The 26,961-nt window shown below is 46.6% G+C and overlaps 1 protein-coding gene across 1 annotated transcript in view; it reads right to left on the reverse strand.

Moving 5' to 3' along the window:
* ncam1b (neural cell adhesion molecule 1b) overlaps positions 1–26,961 on the reverse strand; it is a 167,135-nt gene that overhangs the window by 46,277 nt on the left and 93,897 nt on the right. The window contains exons 2-6 of the mRNA XM_056284103.1: positions 13,396–13,470; positions 12,226–12,435; positions 10,100–10,243; positions 3,822–3,959; positions 1,665–1,782 (exon numbers count right to left, since the gene is read on the reverse strand). Of these exons, the coding sequence (XP_056140078.1) occupies positions 1,665–1,782; positions 3,822–3,959; positions 10,100–10,243; positions 12,226–12,435; positions 13,396–13,470 (685 nt within the window). The remainder of the gene's footprint in view (positions 1–1,664; positions 1,783–3,821; positions 3,960–10,099; positions 10,244–12,225; positions 12,436–13,395; positions 13,471–26,961) is intronic.

The raw sequence follows: 26,961 nt of genomic DNA on the forward strand, positions 1-26,961 counted from the left end.
TTAAAAACCCTCGTCTGATGCGTCTTCCTCAGATGGCAAAATCAATAATAAAATAAACCGCTTTTTATGAATACAGATTTAATGTTATTACTTTATAATGTGCCCAGCACTTTCCGCCGAGGTTTAACGAACATTTGTTTTCATAAATCTTTGATGTGCATGTCAGCGTCCCGTTTCACTCGTCCTGTTCCGTGGTTCTCTCGCTTTCGTTTATTTACTAATTTATTTGTTGGGGGGAAGACGGCGGCGCAAACTCACGTTTGCAGCGGCTTCACCCAGTGCAGTGTCTTTGTCCGTGTCCTCGTCTAAGTTTGTGTCGTTTTTAATTTGATCTTAGATTTTTTTTTTTCGTTTAATGGCTGGGAGAGCTGGCGTTGGATCAGCTGGGAGAGCCTGGTCTGCTGCGTCCAGCGGGCCCAAGGACCACGGCCTTGCCTGGAGCTGCGCCCAAAAAGGAAGCACGGAGGGCAGGCTAAGGAAGCAGGGCAGGCCAAGCTAACTGCTAGCCCATGCAGACTGGAAATTCCAACGACACAGAGGGCGGTCTGGTGGCGGCCTCGCCTAGCGTTGGCTGTTTTAGTGTCGCCGTTTGGAGTGCGGGGGGGGGGGTGTCGAAGGTGTCTGGCTAGGATAGCTGGCGTTGGATCAGCTGAGGGAGCCTGGTCTGCATGGAGCTGCCCTGCATGGAGCTGCACCCGAAGAGGAAGCACCGAGGGCAGGCGGTGCGTCCTCCACAGCGGGGCGGGCTAAGCTAACTGCTAGCCCATGCAGACCAGCAGTTCCGACAGTCATCCTGGCTGGCTGGCTGGTGCTCGCTCTATGGACAGTGATTTCTTTGGACTGTGTTGCACTGAGTGGACTGTGTTGTTAACTGTTTGTGTGTTGCTGTTTTTTTTTTTTTTTTTTTTGCTTTGTTCTCTCTGTTTTTGGTGGTGTCGTTTTTGGATGTGTGTTTTTATCTTTTGTGTTGCGCTGCTGTGGGCTGGGTGAAACGGAATGGAAAGAAATGACAATATATTGTTCCTGATTCCTGATTTTCAATTTCCCCCCTTTTTCTACCCAGTTGTACTTGGCCAATTGCCCCACTCTTCCGAGCCACCCCGGTCGCTGCTCCACCCCCTCTGCCGATCCGGGGAGGGTTGCAGACTACCACATGCCTCCTCCCATACATGTGGAGTCGCCAGCCACTTCTTTTCACCTGGCAGTGAGGAGTTTCACCAGGGTGACGTAGCGCATTGGAGGATCACGCTATTCCCCCCAGTTCCCTCTCCCCCCCGAACAGGCACCCTGACCGACCAGAGGAGGCGCTAGTGCAGCGATCAGGATCAGGCGTCCCACCCGCAGACATGGCCAATTGTGTCTGTAGGGATGCCTGACCAAGCCAGGGGGTAACACGGGGATTCGAACCGGCGATCCCCGTGTTGCTAGGCAACGGAATAGACCGCTACGCTACCCGGACGCCCCCCGTGGTTCTCTCTTACTTCCAGGTTCTCGTACCGCGTTAGAGATGTGAGGATTCACACACTGCACAAGCAGCAGCAAATACACAGTTTAACAGAACCTGCAGCCGACCTCTCGCCGCCGTGATCACTTCACAGAGCGTTCGCCACTGTGGTGAAACTGTGTGGCCAGTGACGTTTGTGAGGTTTCTAACAGGGGCTTACCGCGTCCAGGTGACCATGGGCTCAGGATAGCCATCAACCGCACAAGTCAAGACGGCAGACTGCCCGACATCCGCAGTGGCGTTCACCTCCGACTGCCAAACCCGGATCGTCGGGAGAACTAAGATAAGACAAAAAGAGAGCGAGAGACTCATCCATGGAAGTAGACAGACAGACAGAGAGAGAGCGAGAGAGCGAAAGAGAGAGGGACACTCAGACACACATGCACACACATACACACACACACACACACACACACACACTCAAGCCCATAAAGACTCATGTGCACATGCACGCACACAGATACAGTCTACAGTCGTCCTAACTATCCTACTGCTTTAAATAAAAGAAAATACAATTAATAATGATAATAATAATAACAATAGTTAAATAATAAATGACAGGGTGCCGAGAGAGTAGGTGGGGTATTGTATGAGGGAGTCGGGAGTTGAAGGGAAAAAATGTAGGAGTGGTGCAGGATATGTATGAGGGAAGTGTGACAGGGGTGAGGTGTGCGGTTGGAAAGACAGATGGATGACATTGTGATCTGTAGTGAGAGTAGGGTGCAGGTGGAGGAGAGCCTGGAGAGGTGGAGGTAGTATGCACTGGAGAGAAGAGGAATGAAAGTCAGTAGGAGCAAGACGGAATACCTATGCATGAATGAGAGGGAGGACAGTGGAATGGTGAGGATGCAAGGAGTAGAGGTGACGAAGGCGTATGCATTTAAATACTTGGGATCAACTGTCCAAAGTAACGGGGAGTGCAGAAGAGAGGTGAAGAAGAGAGTGGAGGGTGGAGTGGGTGGAGAAGAGTGTTAGGAGTGATTTGCGACAGAAGGGTACCAGCAAGAGTTAAAGGGAAGGTTTACAAGATGGTCGTGAGACCAGCTATGTTGTAGGGTTTGGAGACAGTGGCACTGATGGTGAGACAGGAGGTGGAGCTGGAGGTGGCAGAGATGAAGATGCTAAGATTTTCATTTTGAGTAATGAAGAAGGACAGGATTAGGAACGATTATATTAGATGGACAGCTCAGGTTGGACATGTGTGGAGGAGAGATGCTGGGTATATTGGGAGAAGGATGCTGAATATGGAGCTGCCAGGGAAGAGGAAAAGAGGAAGGCCAAAGAGGAGGTTTATGGATATGGTGAGGGAGGACATGCAGGTGGCTGGTGTGACAGAGGAAGATGCAGAGGACAGGAAGAGATGGAAACGGATGATCCACTGTGGCGACTCCTAACGGGAGCAGCCAAAAGTAGTAGTAGTAGTAAAATAATAAATAGTTAATAAGTACTACTGGTAACTGATTACCAATCTGGTTTTTATACTGCACCTGTATGTGTTCTGATTTCTTCTTGTTTGTAATGACTGCTTTGGCAATACAAGTGCCTATCTATCATGCCAATATAGCAGTTTTAAATATGAATTTGAATGTGAGAGAGTTAGAGAGCGAGCAAGAGAAAGAGAGAGAGCAAAAAAGTGAGAGAGAGAGAAGACGAGAGAGAGCAAGAGAGTGAGAGAGAGCGAGAGAGTGAGCAACAGAGTGAGAGAGAGAGCGAGAGAGAGAGAAAGACCAAGACAGAGAGAGAGACAGAGCGGGAGAGAGAGACAGCGAGAGAAAGAGAGCGAGAGAGAGAGAGAGAGAGAGAGAGAGAGAGAGAGAGAGAGAGAGAGAGACCAAGACAGAGAGAGAGACAGAGCGGGAGAGAGAGACAGCGAGAGAAAGAGAGCGAGAGAGAGAGAGAGAGAGAGAGAGAGAGAGAGAGAGAGAGAGAAAGACCAAGACAGAGAGAGAGAGAGAGAGAGAGAGAGAGAGAGAGAGAGAAAGACCAAGACAGAGAGAGAGACAGAGCGGGAGAGAGAGACAGCGAGAGAAAGAGAGCGAGAGAGAGAGAGAGAGAGAGAGAGAGAAGTCCCCAGTCATCATTGAGAGAATTTATACTCTTATTTTAGACTCACTCATTTTCTGGGTTGCGGGAAATGCGCCTCATTAGCATGGAACAACTGTTACACACCGCTGCAGTGGGTAAGCACATTCTGATTGGAGGCCGAGCCAGTTTGCCTTGCCGGATGTGCAGCCTGAATCCACGGCGTATCCCAGACAATGCAGAACGGTGCAAATGTGAAAAAGAAACACGGGATAAGGAAAAAAGATGAGCTTACCATTGACGATCACCCTGATGACCCGGAAATCAATCTCGCCGCGGGACATCATGCGGCCCTCACAGGTATACGGTCCCTCGTCCGTCTTCTTTATGCCACGGATCTGAAGGTGATTGTTGCTCAGAATCCTGAATCGAACTGTAAGGAGTGTGAAGGCACTTACTTGAAGTTATCTGACAGCATCTAATTGGTTTCAAACAAATGTCCATCACTTAAAACGGTACTCGACTCATTACTTGGCGATGGCAGTGTCAAGAAATTTGATGATTAAGATGCTAAAAAACAGCCAAACAGGAAGATTTTGGATGCGTCAGTCAGTCAGTAAGATAATTCTTTTTTGAATTTCTCCCCCCAAATCGGACCCGGCCAATTACCCCACTCTTCCGAGCCATCCCGGTCGCTGCTCCACCTCCTCTGCCGATCCGGGGAGGGCTGCAGACTACCACATGCCTCCTCTGATACATGTAGAGTCGCCAGCCGCTTCTTTTCACCTGACAGTGAGGGGTTTTGCCGGGCAGACGTAGTATGTGGGAGGGAGCTATTCCCCTCAGTTCCCCCTCCCCCCTGAACAGGTGCCCCGACCGACCAGAGGAGGCGTTAATGCAGCGACCAGGACACATACCCACATCCGGCTTCCCGCCCACAGACACGGCCAATTGTGTCTGTAGGGGACGCCCGACCAAGCCGGAGGTAACACGGAGATTCAAACTGGCGATCCCCACGTTGGTAGGCAACGGAATAGACCGCCACACTACCTGGACGCCCCGTCAGTAAGGTCATTCTAACCAACGAGGTGGACATTATTTCCATATCATCGTGTGTGTATCATCATGTAGAAGTCAACATTTCAAATCAATATTTTAATTTAGTCATTGATATTTCAAAGTACATTCTTTTCTTTTTTTTTTGGCATGTAGAATTCCCTGCTTTCCGAAGGTCCTGCCATTGCGTAACCCCTCCAGTTGTTGAGGAGGGTGTAGACTACCACGTGCATGCTCCCACAGATGTGGAGCCAGTCGACTGCTTCGCTTCCCGCCGCCACCTGCAGGTTTTATGCAGGGGAACGTTACGAGTGCATTTCCCCCAGAGCCACCTGCAGCCCAAAGGTGCCCCCCAACCTGTGGGGGTCACTATTTGCAACAGCAGAACGTGTTTCAGGACCAGCTGTGTTTCCTACAATGCCCGACCAGGCTAGAGATAACGCGGGGCTTTGAACCACACCGATGCACGGGGGATGATGTCACTGGTTAATTCTGGCAACAAGGAATTGAAAAGTTTAAAGCTACCATTTTTTTTAAGGACATGGCTAATTGGGTATTCCAAATTAGGTGAAAACATTTGAACATGAACAGTGACTCCCGGTCACCATCTCCTAAGCATATAACTTGCTTGCTGGTTGTCCATCGTATCCGATGATGACCATCTTCTCCTATTTGGGAGTCCTTTGGTGGCGGAATAGTCCGATCCTGGATGCACAGTTGTGGTTGCAGACAGGGCATGTAAAAGTGGTGCTGGGGGGGGGGGGTTAGCTTTGCGAGCATGCCTCTTCGCACACTTTGCTAAACGGTGTTGCGTACACTGGTTTTCCATGTACTGCAGGAGGCAAGTTCCTCCGAAGAAGAGGGGTTGATCGGGCATCTTTTTAGCGTAGTCTTCATTTGGTCTTTGAACTGCTTCTTCTGCCCACCAGCAGTGTGTTGACCAAGGTGTAGTTGGCCGTAGAGGACTTAACATGGGAGTCGTTGGCTGGGCATGCGAATGACAGGCCCGAGCCACCTGAGTTGATGGTGGTTTAGGGTAGACTCCACGCTGCAGCTGCCTGCCCGCTCCAACACCTCTGTGTGTGGCACTTTGTCCTCCCAAGTAATGCCGAGCATCCTCTGGAGACATCTCACATGGAAGGCCTCCAGGCTTCTGAGATGGTGGCTGTAGATGGCCCATGCCTCACATCCACAGAGTAGTGTGGAGATGCACACTGCTCTGTAAACAAGCACTTTGGTGTGGAGACTGAGGCTGCCATTCTGGAAAACCTTTCTCCTGAGACGACCAAAAGATCTTGAGGCTTGTTTGAGGCGGTGCTGGATCTCATCATCCATTGTGCAGGTGTCAGATAGTATGCTTCCCAGATATCTGAAGGCGGGAACAGTGGCCAGTTGTTGCCCTTCTGCTGGTGGTTTGGGAGGCGGGCACCCATCTGACAGATTAACTCTGTCTTTTGGGTGTTGATGATCAGTGTCGTTCTCCTGTATGCAGTTACAGCTGCTGACACAGTGTTCTGTAGGGCTTCTGGTAGGGACTCAGGTAGCAGAAGATGGTTTTTAAAGTGGCACGGGGGGTGCGCTTGTCCAAACGCCACTGACTTGCCTGTACAGGAGATGGTTCCGATGGCAAGGGGGACCCCTAGACGACCGGCACCTCCTCACAACTGCAGGAGGCTGCCGGAAATCCGGTTTTTCGGGAACAGCCTCGAAGAGTGCCGCCAGAGCTTGCTTTTCTGTTGGGGGTAAGCTCACTTAGCTTTATGTCTTCCCAGACTCACCCACCCTTGGTCGGGTGGCCCTACAGACACAATTGGCCGTGTCTGCAGGTGGGAAGGCGGATGTACACTACCGTTCAAAAGTTTGGGATCACCCAAACAATTTCGTGTTTTCCATGAAAAGTCACACTTATTCACCACCATATGTTGTGAAATGAATAGAAAATAGAGTCAAGACATTGACAAGGTTAGAAATAATGATTTGTATTTGAAATAAGATTTTTTTTACATCAAACTTTGCTTTCGTCAAAGAATCCTCCATTTGCAGCAATTACAGCATTGCAGACCTTTGGCATTCTAGCTGTTAATTTGTTGAGGTAATCTGGAGAAATTGCACCCCACGCTTCCAGAAGCAGCTCCCACAAGTTGGATTGGTTGGATGGGCACTTCGTTGAGCAGATTGAGTTTCTGGAGCATCACATTTGTGGGGTCAATTAAACGCTCAAAATGGCCAGAAAAAGGAGAACTTTCATCTGAAACTCGACAGTCTATTCTTGTTCTTAGAAATGAAGGCTATTCCATGCGAGAAATTGCTAAGAAATTGAAGATTTCCTACACCGGTGTGTACTACTCCCTTCAGAGGACAGCACAAACAGGCTCTAACCAGAGTAGAAAAAGAAGTGGGAGGCCGCGTTGCACAACTGAGCAAGAAGATAAGTACATTAGAGTCTCTAGTTTGAGAAACAGACGCCTCACAGGTCCCCAACTGGCATCTTCATTAAATAGTACCTGTTAGAGCCTGTTTGTGCTGTCCTCTGAAGGGAGTAGTACACACCGGTGTAGGAAATCTTCAATTTCTTAGCAATTTCTCGCATGGAATAGCCTTCATTTCTAAGAACAAGAATAGACTGTCGAGTTTCTGATGAAAGTTCTCTTTTTCTGGCCATTTTGAGCGTTTAATTGACCCCACAAATGTGATGCTCCAGAAACTCAATCTGCTCAAAGAAGTGCCCATCCAACCAATCCAACTTGTGGGAGCTGCTTCTGGAAGCGTGGGGTGCAATTTCTCCAGATTACCTCAACAAATTAACAGCTAGAATGCCAAAGGTCTGCAATGCTGTAATTGCTGCAAATGGAGGATTGTTTGACGAAAGCAAAGTTTGATGTAAAAAAAATCTTATTTCAAATACAAATCATTATTTCTAACCTTGTCAATGTCTTGACTCTATTTTCTATTCATTTCACAACATATGGTGGTGAATAAGTGTGACTTTTCATGGAAAACACAAAATTGTTTGGGTGATCCCAAACTTTTGAACGGTAGTGTAGGTATGTGTCCTGGTCGCCGCACTAGCGCCTCCTCTGGTTGGTCTCAGGGTGGCTGTTCGGGGGGGGGGGACCGGGGGAATAGCGTGATCCTCCCACGCACTATGTCCCCCTGGTGAAACTCCTCACTGTCAGGTGAAAAGAAGCGGCTAGCCACTCCACATGTATCGGAGAAGGCACGTGGTAGTCCGTTGCCCTCCCCGGATCGGCAGAGGGGGGTAATTGGGGAGAAAAGGGGGAGGGGGTCCAAAAAAAAGAAAGAAAATAAAGATGGAAGAATAGCCATAACACAGGGAGCGCTCTGCAACCCCCTCAGTTCAGGACAAAGGCAAACTGAAATACTTCAGTCATGTGCTGATTAAAAGCACTGCAGCAGCCCCCCCCCCACACACACACACACACAAAGTGTGAGTTATTATTTTTCTGCAAGCAATAACCACTGTACCCCGGTATTGCTCGGTGTCAAGGGTGTGTGGGGGAGACTCCAATGTTATTTTCAAATTCAGACCCAATTAATGTTCCTCTTCAAAGAGTGGGGTAAACTCAGGAGATGATTCACAGCAGCTGAGGCAGAGCACGGGTGGCAAGAAAATGAGTTTTCCCTGAGACTCGAAGCTGTGGTTTTTGTTTTCTTGCTCGTGCTACTGCCAAAAACAAATGAATTGAGAACCCAGGGATCCCCCCGCCCACGCAGCAGAAATTCAACTAACAAAAGAGGGGAAAATAACATACACATACGCAGTCAAACTTGACATGACTACTCCGCAAATCTCCCCCATGTCATTAAAACTGACTCACAATGCTGTTATGTAAAGCTGTGAGAGCCTTGGCATGAATTAAACTGAAATGCCAGAGATTATTCGAATATTATGCAAATTCCTTCGTTAGGAAGTATTTCTGCTTTGAAACATATTTAGCAGGGTTTTGCTTTTTTTTTTTTTTAAGTTTGGTCAAAAGCTTGTGTTGACTTGACCGAACATGCTTGCTGCTGCACTGTGTTCTGCACAAACTAACAGGCCGTGTACGCCCCATGTGGCTGACTGCTTGTGTACGCCCCTGAGAGAGAGACTTGCAAGATTTTTTTTGGTTTCCATCCTTTAAAACCAGATTATGGGGCATCTGGGTAGCGTAGCGGTCTATTCTGGTGCCTATCAACACAGGGATCGCCGGTTCAAATCCTCGTTTTGCCTCCAGCTTGGTCGGACGGCCCTACAGACATAATTGGCTGTGTCTGCGGGTGGGAAGCCAGATGTGGGTATGTGTCCTGGTCGCTGCACTAGTGCCTCCTCTGGTTGGTCGTGGAGCCTGTTCGGGGGGGGGGGGGGTAACGTGATCCTCCCACGCACTACGTCCCCCTGGCGAAACTCCTCACTATCAGGTGAAAAGAAGCATCTGGCGACTCCACATGTATTGGAGGAGGCATGTGGTAGTCTGCAGCCCTCTCCGGATCGGCAGAGGGGGGCGGAGCAGCAACCGAGATGGCTCGGAAGAGCAGTGGTGTAAGAAGTATTCAGAACATTTACTTAACTAAATGTAGCAATACCACAGTGTAAAAATACTTTGTTACAAGTAAAAGTCCTGCATTCAAAATCATACTTAAGTAAAAGTACAAAAGTATTAGCATCAAAATATACTTAAAGTAGCAAAAGTAAAAGTAGTCATGATGCAGAATGGCCCATTTCAGAATCATATATCCTATTATTGGACTATAATTTTTGATGCAATAATGTGTCCATCACATTAATGTTGCAGCTGGTAAATGTGGCGCTAATTACAATTACTTGATATACTGCTGGGTAGTTTAGCCTATAAAAATACATCATTATTAGTTAGTTCACAATTTGTATTAATAATCTAAATCTGCAAAGTAACTAGTAACTAAAGCTGTCAAATGTAGTGGAGTAAAAAGTACCATATTCCTCTCTGAAATGTAGTGGAGTAAAAGTATAAAGTACCATAAAATGGAAATAAGTGAAGTACAATTACCTCAAAATTGTACTTAAGTACAGTACTAGAGTAAATGTACTTAGTTACATTCCACCACTGCGGAAGAGTGGGGTAATTGACCGGATACAGTTGGGGAGAAAAGGGGGGGAAACCCCCCCCCCAAAAAAAACAGAGTATGAGGAAACTGAGAAAATGAAGTCTTTAGTAAGAACTGGCAGAGAAGTGAACCTCTGTGTGACAAACCGATGGGTATGGGTAAGAAAAAGTGCAGTACACTGAAATATCTCTGAATAGCAAGCTACTGGGAGAGTGGAGCAAGTGAACTGTGCACTAAATGTCCCTGAAACTGCACTTTATCTTATCCACGGCAATCGGTTTGTCATGGACTTGTTGAGGAAGAAGGGAAGAAAGAACCTGACAGCGAGAAGGAGAGTAGTGAGAGGACCTGAGTGAAAATGGATGACAGGAACCGACACACTGGCAAACGCAAATGGGAAAGTGTTCCCTGTGCTGAGTGCCGATAACTTACCGTCCTTCTCCATCTGGATTCTCACCCCTTTATGTTTCCAGAGGACGGATGGGAGCGGCAAACTGATGACATCACACACGATGACGGCGTTGTCTCCCTCATTGAACTCTTGGGGTGAGGGGGCATTTGTGAAGGTGATTTTTTCTAGAACGTAATGGCAAAAAAGGCTTTTACTTGCTGACTTAATGACTCTCATTCAAATTCAATTTGAAACAGTGCTCATTTATTTCTTGTTGTCATTTATGACTCACAGTTATCCAATTTGTTGATGGAGGGTGAGGTTATAAACATTACAAGAAAAATTAATTCTGTGGTACAGCTGAGATGCCCCCCCCCTATTTTGTATTTTCAGAAATAGTAAATGTGGAAGGTCAGTGCAATAGGTCAGCATTTCCAATTACTTTCACAAATCAAATAATGGTGTGACCTCATGAAATGGAATAATCTATCTGTCGGGAGACAATTTGGGGTCTGGAAGCTTCGTGCAGTATTTTACAAGCATGCACTAGGTGCCACTTGCAGGTAACACAAAGTACACCCATGAGCTTTTAATGGCATTATCAGTAGTAACAATTATCCACCTGTTCCTTTGCTGCACCAGGGCCAAAAATGCAGCTTAAGTGCTTTCTGCTTTATTAGTGATGGTACACATTCCTGCAGCTAATCAGCTTCTACTACCACTGCTGCAGCTACCACCATCCCCCACTACTACTACTGCTGCCACTAGTACTACTACCACTGCTGCTACTACCACCATCCCCCACTACTACTACTGCTACTAGTACTACTACCATAGCTGCTACTACCACCATCCCCCACTACTACTACTGTTACTACTACAACTACCACTACTCCCACTACTACTACTACTATTACTAGTAGTACTCCTATTACTACTACTAGTATTACTACTACCAGCAGTAGTACCACTACTAGTACTATTGTTACTACTACTACTACCACCACCACTCCTACTACCACCACCACCACCACCACCACCACCACCACTACTACTACTACTACTACTATTACTACTACTACTACCACTAATACTATCACTAATACTACTACTCCTTCAAATCAACTACAACTGCTAATACTATAACTTCCACTACCCACCATGACCACCTACTACTGCTACAAATAGTACTACTACTGCTGCTATTATTTCGACCTATAATGATAATTACCCCATTTGGGATAAGCAGCTTGGATAATGAATGGATGGATAATGATAATAATAATAATAATAATGATCATAATCATGATAAGTGAGAAGTATTTGGATAGCTCAGAACAGAGACAGGCACACAGGTCAAGCAGCTCTCAGCTGTTCATTAGCTAATAAGGTAAACCGCACTGGGCCATCTAATCCCAGTTTGTTTTGTGTGTCTGATTAAGAATGAGGAATAAAAAGGATTTGACTCTAATTTACAACAAGCTTTGCAGTAATCAATTAGCATTTCAGCGTGTCTCCAACTTTCAGAATGCAAATCATCAATCTTTCCACTTCTTTGCCGATTGACCTCCAACAAACAGTATTACTTCACCGGCTTTTTACAGTTTCCTATTAAAGAAGAATTTTAGATTTCAAAATAATACTGGCATTCTGAGCATATTCTTTTCTTTTTTCTAAAATAAAAAAATCCCAAAACCAATCAGTAAAATTCCTTTTTTTTTTTTGTGAGGTGATAACAGTATTCAATCAATTTAGTGTTTGGCAAACCCACATCTCCTGATAACAACCCACTCTCATTTAAATAAAAGTGAATTTATCTCTGGAATATCTAGAAGAATCTGTTTCTGACAGACTGTTGCTAATGCTCGAAAAACACGGTCTATGAAACCCATTTATTATAAGGAAATAAACAACAGACAGGATCATTAAGTGTCCCTCTAATGGTGTTCAGGGGGCGACTGAACTGATGAAAATTTCATCTTCACTTAACGGAAAAAAAAAAGTCTCCCTTGAGCGGTCAATATAATACAGCTATATCTTCATTAAACAGGATGCTTATTTTTAACTTTTTATTCTTTTTGGATCCCCCCCCCCCAATAATCACCATTCATTTCACCCACTTACTTGTGGCAGAAGCACACATACACAGGTAAAGAAAAGCCCTTACGGTAGATTTTCATGTCGACTGATGACGACGCCTGCAGCTCTCCATTGGTAGCGACACACTTGTATGTCCCTGCATTCTCTGTCCCGGCGTTGTAGATTGTGAGCGTGGACGATGACTCGTCGTTTCGGGTTACGGTGATGTCTGGTCTGTTCAGCTCTATCCTGTCCCCGTTTGGCCCAAACCAGTCTATTTGCTTGGCGACTCCCGTAACTGCACACAGATTAAGATAAAACAGCACATATGAAGCACATAAGCATGCACATATGCATGCACATAGGAAGCACATATATGAAGCATATAAGCATGCACATATGAAGCACACAAGGCACATATGCATGCACATATGAAGCATATAAACATGCACATATTAAGCACATATGAAGCACACAAGCATGCACACATGAAGCACATATAAATGCACACATAATGCCCATATGCATGCATATATGAAGCCTATAAACATGCACATATGAAGCACATATGCATGCACATATGAAGCATATAAGCATGCACATGTGAAGCACATATGAAGCATATAAGCATGCACATATGAAGCACATATGCAGCACATATGAAGCACATAAGCCTGTACATATGAAGCATATAAGCATGCACATATGAAGCACATAAGCATGCACATATGAATTACATATGCATGCACATATGAAGCACATAATCATGCAAATATGAAGCACGTGTGAACCACATATGGTTGCACATACACATGCACACATGAATGTACACATCTATACACATATGTTTTAATAGATATGGTCCCTCAACCCTTGCAGCCTAACCTCACTGAATGAGACATTTTCCTGCCCATATGGGAGAAGTACTCAACTCCACATTGGTCAGTTTCAAAAATGGATATTTGAATTCCATCCATCCATTATCCAAACCGCTTATCCTGCTCTCAGGGTCATGGGGATGCTGCAGCCTATCCCAGCAGTCATTGGGCGGCAGGCAGGGAGACACCCTGTACAGGCCGCCAGGCCATATTTGAATTGCTATATCAAAATAATGTCTCATCATTGTGCAGAGGCATTATAAGTTTCTGCAACTTCACTTTCTGCACCCTGTTAACTTGTGTCACAGCCAGTGGTTGGTGTTTTGAGGAAGTGGTATTGTTAAGATGGCTTTGGGAAACCTACAGTCAAACCGGCTTACCTTCACAAAGGAAGAATTTGGACTCGCCAACACTAATTTCACCGTGGTGGGGGATGATCTGCACTTCCAGAGAAACTGAAAGGAAACAGAAACCATGACAGATAAATCATAAAAGCTTGGCAGCACGCTGTGTCCTGGCAAGCACAACAAACAAGATCCAATTGGGAAAGAAAATATTCCGTTAAGAAATTAATGAAATCAATTTTGTCTCAAGGTTTACTGTAAGACTATAACACTTCTTAACAAAATTTAATAAGACATTCCCAACAGATTATGAACAAAGGCTCATTTTCCAACATTTAGCAAAACACTAGATTCAGTGTAGGTCCTCTGTGTGATTACACCAGCACAACCTGGCTTAAACGATGGAAGAATTAAATGATGTGGAGAGGTTCATTTCAAATGTCAACATGGGACCACTGAATGGAAAAGCTCACTGAGCAGTTGCAAAAAGGATTTAAATGAATAACCACAGACTGATAGGAGGAAAACCTGCAATCACATCGAGGGCCAAGTTAACATCCTGTGTGCACACGACATAAACTCGTTTTTGGTGGGGGAAATATTTTGCGTGGCAATATTGGATCGATACACGGATGCAAGTATCCATATTTTATTATTTATTTTATTTAATTTCATCCATCCGTCCATCCATTACCCGAACCACTTATCCTGCTATCCTGCCTATCCCAGCAGTCATAAGGCGGCAGGTGGGGAGACACCCTGGACAGGCCGCCAGGCCATCACAAAGGGCCAATCGTATCCGGCCAATTACCCCACTCTTCTGAGCCGTCCCGGTCGCTGCTCCACCCCCTCTGCCAACCCGGGGAGGGCTGCAGACTACCACGTCTCCTCCGATACATGTGGAGTCGTCAGCCGCTTCTTTTCACCTGACAGTGAGGGGTTTCGCCAGGGGGTTGTAGCGCGTGGGAGGATCACGCTATTCCCCCCAGTTCCTCCTCCCACCCGCACAGGTGCCCCAACTGACCAGAGGAGGCGCTAGTGCAGCAAGCAGGACACATACCCACACCTGGCTTCCCGCCCACAGACACGGCCAATTGTGTTCGTAGGGATGCCCGACCAAGCCGGAGGTAACACGGGGGATTCGAACCCGCGATCCCCGTGTTGGTAGGCAACAGAATCGACCGCTACGCTACCCGGATGCCCCCACATTTAGTTGTTTTAAATTGTGTGTGGTGTTCTTGTAATTACAATAATAATCATTATTTGAATTGATCAATTACTAGACATTTCAGGCGACCCCATTTGGGGTCATGACCCCAGGGCTAGGGCTAATCCTTTGCGCCTCCTCAAGATAAGTTTAGATTGTTGTCAAGCCTACAAGCCTCTCTGTAAGTTCAGATGGATGGACGGAGATTAAACCGCTAATCTTTTTATTCCCTGTTTTGCTTGGTGTTGTCCCCATGTTCAGCTCAAGCCACGGGTGAGACAGCCAAGTGTTTTTTTTTCATTTACCTTTATTTAACCAGGTTAGTCCCATTGAGACGAAAATCTCTTCTACAAGAGAGACCTGGCCAAGAATGGCAGCAGTACATCAGTTTCAGCACACACTCACATGAAGACAACAGCACAGATCAAAGTGTAAAACATTTACAATTTCCAATAGAGTCAGATTCCACAGACTTAACCATACCTTTAAATTCTGATAGAGTAACCAAGTCCTGGAGTTTAAGTCTATTCTGCAGGCTAGTCCAGGCAGATGGTGCAGAAAACATAGAGGCTTTCTTGCCCAGCTCAGTCCAAACTGTAGGAACAGTCATTTGAAAGGTGTCCTGAGACCGTAACCCGTAAGTGCCATGTTTTATGGACAGAAAGACAGATAAATAACAGGGGAGGGTACCCAGAATGGCCTTATAGATAAAAACATACCAGTGACTAAGTCCTGCGAGTATTGTAATACGTATTGTAATAAGCATCGTAATAAGTATTGTAGTAAGCATTGTAATAAGTATTGTAATAAGCATTGTAATAAGTATTGTAATAAGCATCATAATAAGTCTTGTAACAAGTATTGTAGTAACCATTGTAATAAGTGTTGTAATAAGTATCGTAATAAGACTACAACATCACATAGGAGGGGCAACCACTCTTTGTACAGATATGTAACATGAATACAGGAATCCCTGCCTCCAAAGGTATTTTACACTTAACTGTTATTAACTAAGCACACACTTATATGGCTTCACATGCTGGGTTACCCTCACGTCAGTTTCCTGCTTCGTAGAAAGTACAGACACGTTCAAATACCATTTGGTATTTGAACGTGTCTGTACTCACATGATGCACCCTGCTCCCCATAACAGCTGGTATGAGCATCGGCTTCCACTGAGCGGCGTCTCTCGAGTTTGATGTTTGGTGCATTGGCTGCTGCTCACTGATAAGCACCCCCTATCTGCTCTGCTTCAGCATCTCATGTGACATACGTCTGGGGGTATCCAGCATCTGTCATTGTCCAGTAGTGCCACATTTACCCTTGATGCTCGTGTGATTGAACTGCATTTCACATACCAGTACTTTGTTCACTCAGCAGCGCGCGTACGCAGTAGTGTTTTTAAACGTGCCTTTGTCCGGGCACACGTAAGTGTCTGCACAGCGGCACGGAGGAGGATTTCTCAGTGGTTGGGGCTTGCAAAGACTTGCAAAGCTCCAACACTCCAGCAGCACATCAGCCATGCCCGCTGGGCTGTGCGTACTGCCAGGGCTGTCTGGTCGAGCAGCGAATGCGATCTGCTATCAGGAATCAGGGACACTTATTTGCCATTTCATTCCATGCACCTGCACACAGGAAGTGAAATGAAATATGGTTTGCCCCCGGCCTACGGCAGTGCAACAAAGATAAACACATATCCAAACTACAAGAACACATATCCAAACTACACACACAAAAAAATACTGCAAAACACATACAACCAACTTATCCAAAAAAAAAAAAAAAAATCACTGTCCAAGAGAGCGAACGCCAAGATGACTGTCGGAACTGCTGGTTTGCATGGGCTAGCAGTTAGCTTAGCCTGCTCCGCTTCTGCGTCCTATCAGGCCGCCCTCATGTTTCCACTTTGACGCAGCTCCGTGCAGGGCCGTGGTCCCTGGGCCCACTGGACGCAGCAGACCGGGCTCTCCCAGCCGGACACCTTCGACACACCTCCCCGCACTCCACACAACGACACCAAAAACACAGTCAACGCTAGGCGAGGCCGCCGCCAGACCGCCCTCGGTGTTATCGGAACTGCCAGTCTGCATGGGCTAGCAGTTAGCTTAACCTGCCCCACTTCCGTGTCTTGTCAGACCGCCCTCGGTGTTTCCTCTTCGTGCACAGGTCCGGGCAGGGCCGTTGTCCCTGGGCCCACAGGATGCAGCAGACCAAGCTCTCCCAACCGATCCAGCTTCAGCTCTCCCCGCCATCAACCGAAGACACAAACTTAGATGCAAAGACACTGCATGGACGGTACTGGGTGAGGCCGTCGCAAATGTAAGTTCGCGCCGCCATGGTAGTGGCATCTAAACCTAACCAAATGGTATCGGGGACAAAAGGAGCTGACACAGTATAAATACCGAAACAGCACAGGAGAAAAGACAAAACAACACAACACAAAACCGGTGCCAAGCACAAGGAACCCCATCTCCTGAACTGTGACCACAACCGCTCTTCAAAACAATACATTTCTCACCATAGCAATTAGAGACCAGAAACATCCAAAATGTGGACTCCATTTAGTCCTTTTGTTTATTTTTGTTGTTTTCGTTGCCAGATTTCTTGGGCTATTCCTGTGTAATCTGCCCTTTTAAGAGCAACGCAGGCCTCTGGGACACAGCAAAAGCCCTGTTTACAAGTATAGAGGCCAAGACCTGTTGTGCACACTGGTGGCAAGGCATCACACACACGCACAGCTGCAGCGATGTTTAAGCATAACTCCAGCATACAGGGGAGGATGTGGACTGAGCGTGGTGAGTCGATGCTGGGTCTGTTTTTGTATCTCACACTGACGACAGCAGTCGTGAGCGTCAGCGGGCTCAGGGCTGAAAAAAAACCCAACAACAACAAAACTCAGCAACAACTGAGCAGCTCACTCTCAATACATGTTTGTTGTGGCAATGAAAGAAAATTTAATTGTTTCACCCACAGCTTGACAGGAACACCCTGACCTGTAATAACACGAAGACGCAAAGTACAAAGACGTGTCAAATGCTTGGGGTCAAAACAGTATGTGGCTTAAAGATGAAGTGCAGACATTTTGTCCACTAGTCGCGCTAGGGAGCAAACGGGTCCCTGTATCAAACAGAAGTTCTAATGTGATGGGAGTTTCCTCTCCAAGCTGCTGCACTAAAATCTGGATGAAAACACTGGACTCTTGAAATGTAAACATTATAGTCTTCCATCCATCCATCCATTATCTGAACCGCTTATCCTGCTCTCAGCGTCGCGGGGATGCTGGAGCCTATCCCAGCAGTCACTGGGCAGCAGGCGGGGAGACACCCTGGACAGGCTGCCAGGCCATCACACAGGGTCAACACACAAACACACACATTCATACCTAGGAGCAATGTAGTACGGCCGAGTCACCTGACCTACATGTCGTTGGACTGTGGGAGGAAACCAGAGCACCCGGAGGAAACCCACACAGACACGGGGAGAACATGCAAACTCCACACAGAGGACGACCCGGGACGACCCCCCCAAGGTTGGACTACCCCGGGGCTCGAACTCAGGACCTTCTTGCAGTGAGGCGACCGCGCTAACCACTGCGCCGCCATTATAGTCTTCTGAATATTAGAAGTGAAGATTTTCCGAACATCTTTGAAGGTCATAACTTTTTTTTTTAAACCCCCCTTTTCTCCCAATTGTACTTGGCTGATCACCCCACTCTTCCGAGCCGTCCCGGTTGCTGCTCCACCCCCTCTACCGATCCGGGGAGCGCTGCAGCCTACCACATGCCTCCTCCCATACATGTGGAGTCGCCAGCCGCTTCTTTTCACCTGACAGTGAGGAGTTTCACCAGGGGGGCATAGCGCATGGGAGGACCATGCTATTCCCCCCAGTTCCCCCTCCCCCCGAACAGGTGCCCCGAGACCGGCCAGAGGAGGCGCCAGGACAGGACACATCCGGCTTCCCACCCACAGACACGGCCAATTGTGTCTGTAGGGACGCCTGACCAAGCTGGAGGTAACACGGGGATTCGAACTGGCGATCCCCCTGCTGGCGGGCAACGGAATAGACTGGTACGCCACCCGGACGCCTGAAGGTGATAACTTCTGTTAACACAGGTAGTGTGATCCAAAACCCCCGGACTTGTGTCTACACAAGTGAAATTATGAATGTAAACAAACTCGTGTTTGAGGGTAACAGGGTAACCTGACCAATGAAATTGACCTAATCACCATGACAACCTGGTAACACAGCTGGTGACAGGAAGAGCTACACATGGTCATCGTGGTTTTTGAGTGGTGACATTACAAAGCACAGCATTCACATGCTCAGCACCTAAGCACAGTTGTATTTGAATGAATGAATGAATGAATGAATGAATGAATGCCTTCATTTGTCATTGCACAGCTGCACAACGAAATTAAGTGCAACGCCCCAGTGGTACAAAATTAAAAAAAATAGAATATATAAATATATACAAATAGCAAAAAATACAAATAGACACACATTTGCAGCACAATCAACATGTCATGTATGCGTAAGTGTAAAAGCAAGTGTAATCTCTATGACACTAGCTAAGTAGTGTGTGTATCGCACAAACCCAGGTCTGCATATGTTTTTTGCATATGCCAAATGTGCAAAAAACATATGCAGTCGGTATTTGAGTGAACAGTTTTACCTTTGTTCATATATATTTGACAATAATGCCAAGTTAATCAATGTCATTAATGCTGATTACCATAATTCACATGCTAGCACATGCTGGCACATGCTAGCACATGCTAGCAGGTTACAGTTAAACCTGCTAGACCCAGCACATATCCAGCTCACTAACTCTTTAGTCTACACAGAGGATGAGGATAATAGGCTATGCTACAGAATAGTTAGAAAACAAGCTGTAAAGAGAAAATAAACTATTTCTGTCATAGCTTTAGGCTGTCCTTTTGCCAGCAATGACAAACAAATTGATATTTTGGTGTTTTGAATTCTAGCAGTAGAGACTCGGTGTTTTGCATTCTGCGTGCCCGTGTTTGCTGCTCATCCTTCGGGGTTAGATAGTGCAACACATTGAGAGAAGAAGTGAATATAAGTAAACTTCACACACACACACACACACACACACACACACACACACACACACACACACACACACACACACACACACACACAAATGAATAAAATAATAGATGGCAAATTTTTCTACCGAGTTAGCACACCCCAATAACCGGATGTCTCTCAATGTGAGTTGGCGGTTGTTTCGCACCTCTGTCAGCTGTAACTACTGTACATACTGGCTAATACTCTCCGTTGATGTGTGACACGTGATTTTTAACTTCACAACCACACACACCTCTAGATTGGGGCATTTCCATTCCCTGGATTTTGCTTTTTTTTCTACTCACTACTTTTCCAACGTGCCCTACCTGCTGTTCTGTATTTGTGGCTTCGCGCCCAGCAGGTCGTCATGTTTATGGAAGTGATGCGACCGCCTTTGTTTACGACCGCGCCTACCCGTCCTGCGGCGGACCTTCACAGCAGCCGGAGTGGATTAACTAACAGCCTCGAGGGCGACCGCAGAGTTTGAGTAACACGTCGGACGACTGCTGAAGGCTCTGCCTCAGGACTGAGTGGCGTCGGGGAATATGTCCTCCAAGGTCACGAGAATCGAACCAGACACTTTATCTGGTACAGTGCCAAGACCCAAATAGATAATTCCAATCGATGCTCAAGGTTACAGAGCTCCCCGATGCCACGCCGAGTGCATGCGGAAAGGGACACAAACAAACAATGATTAACAATTAATCCACACAATACTTAGAAGAAGAAGAAGAAAAATATATACAGTCATCATCCTTCGACTGCAGCCGAGCACGCGTTCACAACGTCACGCCGGTATTCTCCGTTTCTCATTTGATTTGGTGGGTCGTGAACATTTATTGAAATACAGTCTAGGTAGTTGAAAGGTCGCCTTCCTCTGTTCGGACACGGGGGACGCATACAGATAACGTCGGATAGAATCTGATCTTTTGCCCTACAGCAACGTCCTGCAAAACGTGCTCTCCTCTGTGCAGCCGCGGCTGAGATAGGTGGTGTATCACCGTAGATTTCAGCTTTGAAATATATATATATATATATATATATATATATAGAGATAGAGAGAGAGAGAGAGAGAGAGAGAGAGAGAGAGAGAGAGAGAGAGAGAGAGAGAGAGAATTTGGTTAGAATGTAGATTAAATTTACTCAGCACAAATTGAAGTACAATAGATGCAGCTGGCAAGAAAGTCGAGAACAGTGCTGGCAATACTAATGTGTGCGACGGAGAGGAGCAGCTACGGATAGCTATTGAGAGAACAAATCAATCTGCAAAATTGGACACATACGATATAAACGTGTCAGCAAAGATTAATTTCGGTTGCACAAGACAAGCACATAGTTAAGTAATATTAATCAATCCAAAGAAAAGCTGGCAGGGGTAGGCTAATTTTTCAGAAGCCAGGCTGGTCGGCTATCAGCTAAAAAAATATCCAAAACGGATTTCAGACCCATGCATCATCTCCTGAACCTTCCCGAACCCCGCCGAGTGAGTACGACAAACATTTAACGACCAAATATGAAAGAGCTAAAATCCTGTGATGAACAATTTAAATATATTTGGTGCGGTGACGCTTGATCATGTGATCACAATGGGTGTAAAATCAAATCAAAATGTCCATATTTTCCGACTGAATAAATGGGATCTTGGGGAACATCTGGGCATACCGTGATCTGGTTAATGATCCATGTAAAAATGCGTGACAAAAAGGATTTTATAACAAGAATACGCTGGCATTTTATGCACACAAATCTGTCTGACTGCTCTCATACATCATGGCCGCCATCATCATCATCCCCTGCGTCAGACGAGAGGAGACCGTGAAGTCACGGGTGGAGCGACGAGACCCTGCTCTTCTCCACCTGCACGAGGGACCTGCCACTGTGGAGTCTTAGTGGCTTTGTCTTTCTGGCCGCTGATGGATGGCTCAAACAGGGCCTCCACTTGAAAAAAAATAGCCTCTGTAATAAATAGTAGATGGGATGGAGACAAACCAAGAGAGACTATTTTGTCAATCTGACTCGCAGCAGCTTAAGTGAGGAGCGTCCCTTTGAAACTGCTCAACCATTCGTTTCCTCGTTTCTTGCTGAAAGTGTGCCAATTACAAAAGCAACAGGCTGGATATCTAATGTTCATGTCAGTTTACTGGCTGGTTCTGTCCTGTAATTTGCGATACTCTATCAATTACCCTCTCCTTGGCCCCTCTGCACAGGCCGTCAAAAAAAGTGAGGGTTAGCTACAGATCGGCACACCCGGAGGCGGCGAGAAGTCAGTGTTTCGTTCCACAGCAGGGAAGCGGAAAGCATGCCGGTCATCACTAGGGACCACCTTCCTTTCAGTTAAAGGATCTCGTCACTGGGGCATCCGGGTGGCGTGGCGGTCTACTCCGTTGCCCACCAACACGGGGATCGGCGGTTCGAATCCCCGTGTTACCTTGGGCTTGGTCCCTACAGACACAATTGGCCATGTGTGCTGCTGGGAAGCCAGATGTGGGTATGTTTCCTGGTCGCTGCACTAGCACCTCTTCTGGTCGGTCGGGGTGCCGGTTCAGGGGGAGGGGGGAACTGGGGAGGTGGGGGGATAGCATGATCCTCCCACGTGCTACATCCCCCTGGTGAAACTCCTCACTGTCAGGTGAAAAGAAGCGGCTGGCGACTCCACATGTATCGGAGGAGGCATGTGGTGGTCTGCAGCCCTCCCCGGATCGGCAGAGGGGGTGGAGCAGCGACCAGGATGGCTCGGAAGAGTGGAGTAATTGGCTGGATACAACTGGGAAGAAAAATGGGGGGGGGGGGGATAAAAAAAAAAGATCTCATCCCCTCAATGCTCTCATCATTTTTTATCATCAATCAATTAATCAAGTTGCGTTTTGAAATGCTGTCAATTAACAAATACAAGTTCAGCTTGTGCTGAGCTAACGGTGGCCTACGGCGAGTTACAGACCTACAGTACAGGTCAACCGACCCTTGCCTGTATCTATGTGCCAACATCTAGGGCAGTGTTTCCCAACCCAGCCCCCAAGGACCCCCTATAATGCAGATTTTCATTGTAGCCCTGCATAGGTAGCCCTGCTTGTACTTACTCAACCAGTGATTTCATAGCACTTAATTATGCAAGGTGTGCAACATCTGACACATTCATTGCTGATTGGCTGAATAACCACAAAAAGGTACCTATTCAGGGTTGCAAAGAAAATCTGCAGGATAGGGGTCCTTGAGGACTGGGTTGGGAAACACTGATCTAGGGCGCCATCTTACACCCGGTGCAAAACACAGCGCAGGTGTCTTTGCCAGTTTCAGACCGACGCGGTTGTCATTTCCCCGCTCAGTGGCCATGTTGTTTAAACGGCTAATGTACTCGCGCCCATCGGTGCGCCCATGGGCGTGTTGGCGTTGAAATGAGGCCTGGTCATCGACCAACAAAAACCTGGTCTGAAGTCAATGGCGCAGTATTTTACTGTTATTTTAAAGGGCTTTTCTTTTCTTCTTCAGAAAGTAAGACGCGCCTACATAGGCGGGCGCACAACGCGCTTACGCTCTGCTTGTTACACACACAGCGACACGCAGCAGCGCACAAACATGAAAAAGATTACAACAAAAATTGTTATAATACAAAAGATTATGACTGTGTACACGATACTGAAAAAATGAATGTCACAATAAATGAATGAATGAATGAATGATGATTTCAACATGTAAAGAAGCAGGATATAACATCCCAGACAGCATCTGGGTGTGGGCCACTTCAGGCAGTGATGCGGTACTGATGGCCTTCTTCTGGCCCTGACAAAATGGATGTGAGCCTGAAGTGGCCCACATGTAAAATAGCAAATATGGCCCAAATATGCCGAATCAAATGTGGGCCTTTTTTGGCAAAGATGCGGTGCTCTCGGCAACATGTAATCTGGATGTGACCCTGAAGTGCCCCGCGTGGTAAATGGTGAATATGGCCCAAATATCACAAAACAAATATGGGCCACCTTTGGCGAATATGTGGCACATGCGGCATTGCTATGGCTTGGTTCTGGCCCAGATCTGGCAAACAGGAGTGGACCACCCAAGTGCCATCATTCCACGTGGTATGTGGGCCGGATGAAGTTGTCGGGTGTGGGGCGGGTCCGGGCCACAGCAATTTTGCCATCTGGGATAAAGATAAGCCATCGCCAATAATCTGAAGTGATCAACAAATCCACACATCAGACTCAGCGAACAAATCTCCGTATGCATCAGAGTGGTTATAGTATTCATCAGAATTAGCTAACCACAGTAATGAGGTATGAAATTGGCTAATTATTTGTCCAATCGTGGCAACACACACAGGCATTTTAACAGACCCGTCAGGTTGAGGGTGTCTGTCAGGACCCATCAAGCAAAAGAGCCTATTGATAGTGGAACAGAGTCTGATCGACTTTCCAGTAGCGTCAATACCAGACCATGTAAGTTGAACAGAGTCCCTCTGCTCCTGTAGACAGTCTGCTCGCGTGTTTTCACTTCGCACACCAGCAGATCCCTTTCCTCGGCAGAAACCCATTCGTCTCTCCAACTTGTAGAGTCCGCCGTTATAATAGCAATGCACCAAGGTGCAAGCACACATTTTAAAGGGAATGGGAGATGACGCTCCGACTGGTTTAATTCATGTTACGCCCAAAACACACCTATGATTATTTAAGACTAAGTATAGGCGTCCAGGTAGCGTAGCGGTCTATTCTGTTGGCTACCACCACGGATATCGCTGGATCGAATCCCCGTGTTACCTCCAGCTTGGTCGGGTGTCCCTACAGACACAACCGGCCATGTCTGTGGGTGGCAAGCTGGATGTGGGTATGTGTCCTGGTTGCTGCACTAGCGCCGCCTCTGGTCGATCGGGGCGCCTGTTCGGGACACAGCGACCGGGACAGCTCGGAAGAGCGGGGTAATTGCCGAATACAATTGGGGAGTACCCCCCAACCCCCCCCCCCCAAAAAAAAAACAGACTAAGTACAACCCCTTTGCGCCTTGCACCTTATTTGTGCCGAGATTATGCAAGGTTTAACAAGAAGTGGATTTGGACACGCCCTAAATGTACTTGCGCCACGCAAGCCCTGAATCTTCCCATCCCAGCAGAGTATTATTAGAGTATTATTATCAATTCTTATAGTCCATTAAGGCTAGTATTTCTCCTCTTGGTCTGGTCTAACAACCTTAAAGCTATTAAAAAAAAAATCACAGAAGTAAAATACGCCCCTACTTCTCTAAAGGTTTCCTCGGTGTTGTGTAAGTGTGATATCTACACTATCGAGCAGTGCTCTCCAGTAGAAACCAAAAAGTCAAAACTACAGAAAAAAAAAAGAAAAATAATCCCCAATAGCACTTGACTGTCCTTTGGAAGATGAGATAGTCCTGCAGTAGAGGTCACTAAGCACACAGCATTAAGACGGTCAGCCTCTTTCGTGCAATTACAGTTACTGTTCGGCCTTGTGAGCTGGGCTCAAGATACGCCTGGGTAGTCTTTCCAAAATGGGCTGTACAAAAGTGGGTCTGGTGAAATCACTGGGACTAAAAAAAAGAAAAATGTTTTCGTTGTGTCCACATGAATAGAGTTTAGACTACACACCTAGTCTACAGCACTTTTGGTTGCAATGGATGATTACATGAAACACAGAACATAATATAACATCCATCCATCCATCCATTATCCAAACCGCTTATCCTCAGTAGGGTCACGGGGATGCTGGAGCCTATCCCAGTAGTCACTGGGCAGCAGGCGGGGAGACACCCTGGACAGGCTGCCAGTCCATCACAGGGCCCACACATTCACACCTAGGAACAATTTAGTATGGCCGCTCCACCTGACCTACATACCATATAACATAACAGTATCACTGAGGCCTCTACAGGGCTCTGGCAGGGCACTCCTGCACAGAAACACGTAGGATGATGACATGAAGGTTACAACAGTCTGGCAACACCAGAAATAAAATCAATGAGCTGAAAATAACAAGGCGATCTGCAAAATGTCTGCAGATGGGAGAAAGCAGGTGAATGCCTTTCTGCTACCTGGTGTGTAGCCTGTTTCTGACTTCACCTGTCACAAGCCAATTAAGCTGACTCAGGACAGGTGTGCCCCCCACAGCCACCACAGTCAAATCCATCCATCCATTAACCGAACCACTTATCCTGCTCTCAGGGGTTGCGGGGATGCTGGAGCCTATCCCAGCAGTCATTGGGCGGCAGGCAGGGAGACACCCTGGACAGGCTGCCAGTCCATCACACAGGGCTGACATACACACAAACACACACATTCATACCTAGGGGCAATTTAGTATGGCCGATTCATCTGACCTACATGTCTTTGGACTGTGGGAGGAAACCGGAGCACTCGGAGGAAACCCACACAGACACAGGGAGAACATGCAAACTCCACACAGAGGACGACCCGGGACGACCCCCAAGGTTGGACTACCCCGGGGCTCCAACCCAGGACCTTCTTGCTGTGAGCCGACTGTGCTAACCACTGCGCCACCATGCCGCCTTCACAGTAAAATATCTAACAAAATCTAAGTTGATTTGTGTGGAGAGAAAATAGGAATAAAAGGTATGTTTGTCTAATGCACAAATCAGAAAAACCCAGATAGTGGGTCTTTACTGTTATCCCAAATGAAAAAGGACATCGTCCTAGCTGGGAATACTTGTCTTTTTAACCATTCTATTCACCTTTCTCCACTGGCAAGTGTTAATTTTTTTAAGTTTTTTACTCTTGTGCCTTTTTAATTTGTTGTCTGTGGCTATTTATTGTGTTGTTTGATGCATGGGCCATGTCAATAAAGAATTTCTGTTACACTGTGACAGACAAAGTTTCTTGAATCTTGAATATTGACCATTTCATATACAGCATATTCTACACAGTCCTTGCTACACAGCAATAACTAGCCTACACCAACTACACCAACTATGTACTTGGTGCCGGGTCACGTCAATACTGCAGCTGTAGAGACATAAAGGTAGTGCTGGACATGAGCAGCAAGGTGGTAGGTGGAGAGTGGTACAGAAGTGTGTGTGTGTGTGCGCGCGGAGTGGATGGTGATGGGTTGTACATGTCTTAGTTCTTCTGGTGATGAAGGCTGGCGGGCTATGGTCTGAATCGGTCTCATGAAGTGGCTGACCCAAATTAGAGTTAGCTGCAGGAGGTGAGGATGGACTAAATCAAAGCATAGGTCGTCAAACTTGTCAACTAATAACACAAGGTGTCTAATTCCAATTAATATTTCACCTGTTGGTAGCACTTCTGTCTACTACTGATCACTTCAAAAAGATGCTTCAATTCTGACCAG

Source organism: Lampris incognitus, chromosome 7, assembly GCF_029633865.1.
Source record: "Lampris incognitus isolate fLamInc1 chromosome 7, fLamInc1.hap2, whole genome shotgun sequence".
Classification (NCBI taxonomy): Eukaryota; Metazoa; Chordata; class Actinopteri; order Lampriformes; family Lampridae; genus Lampris; species Lampris incognitus.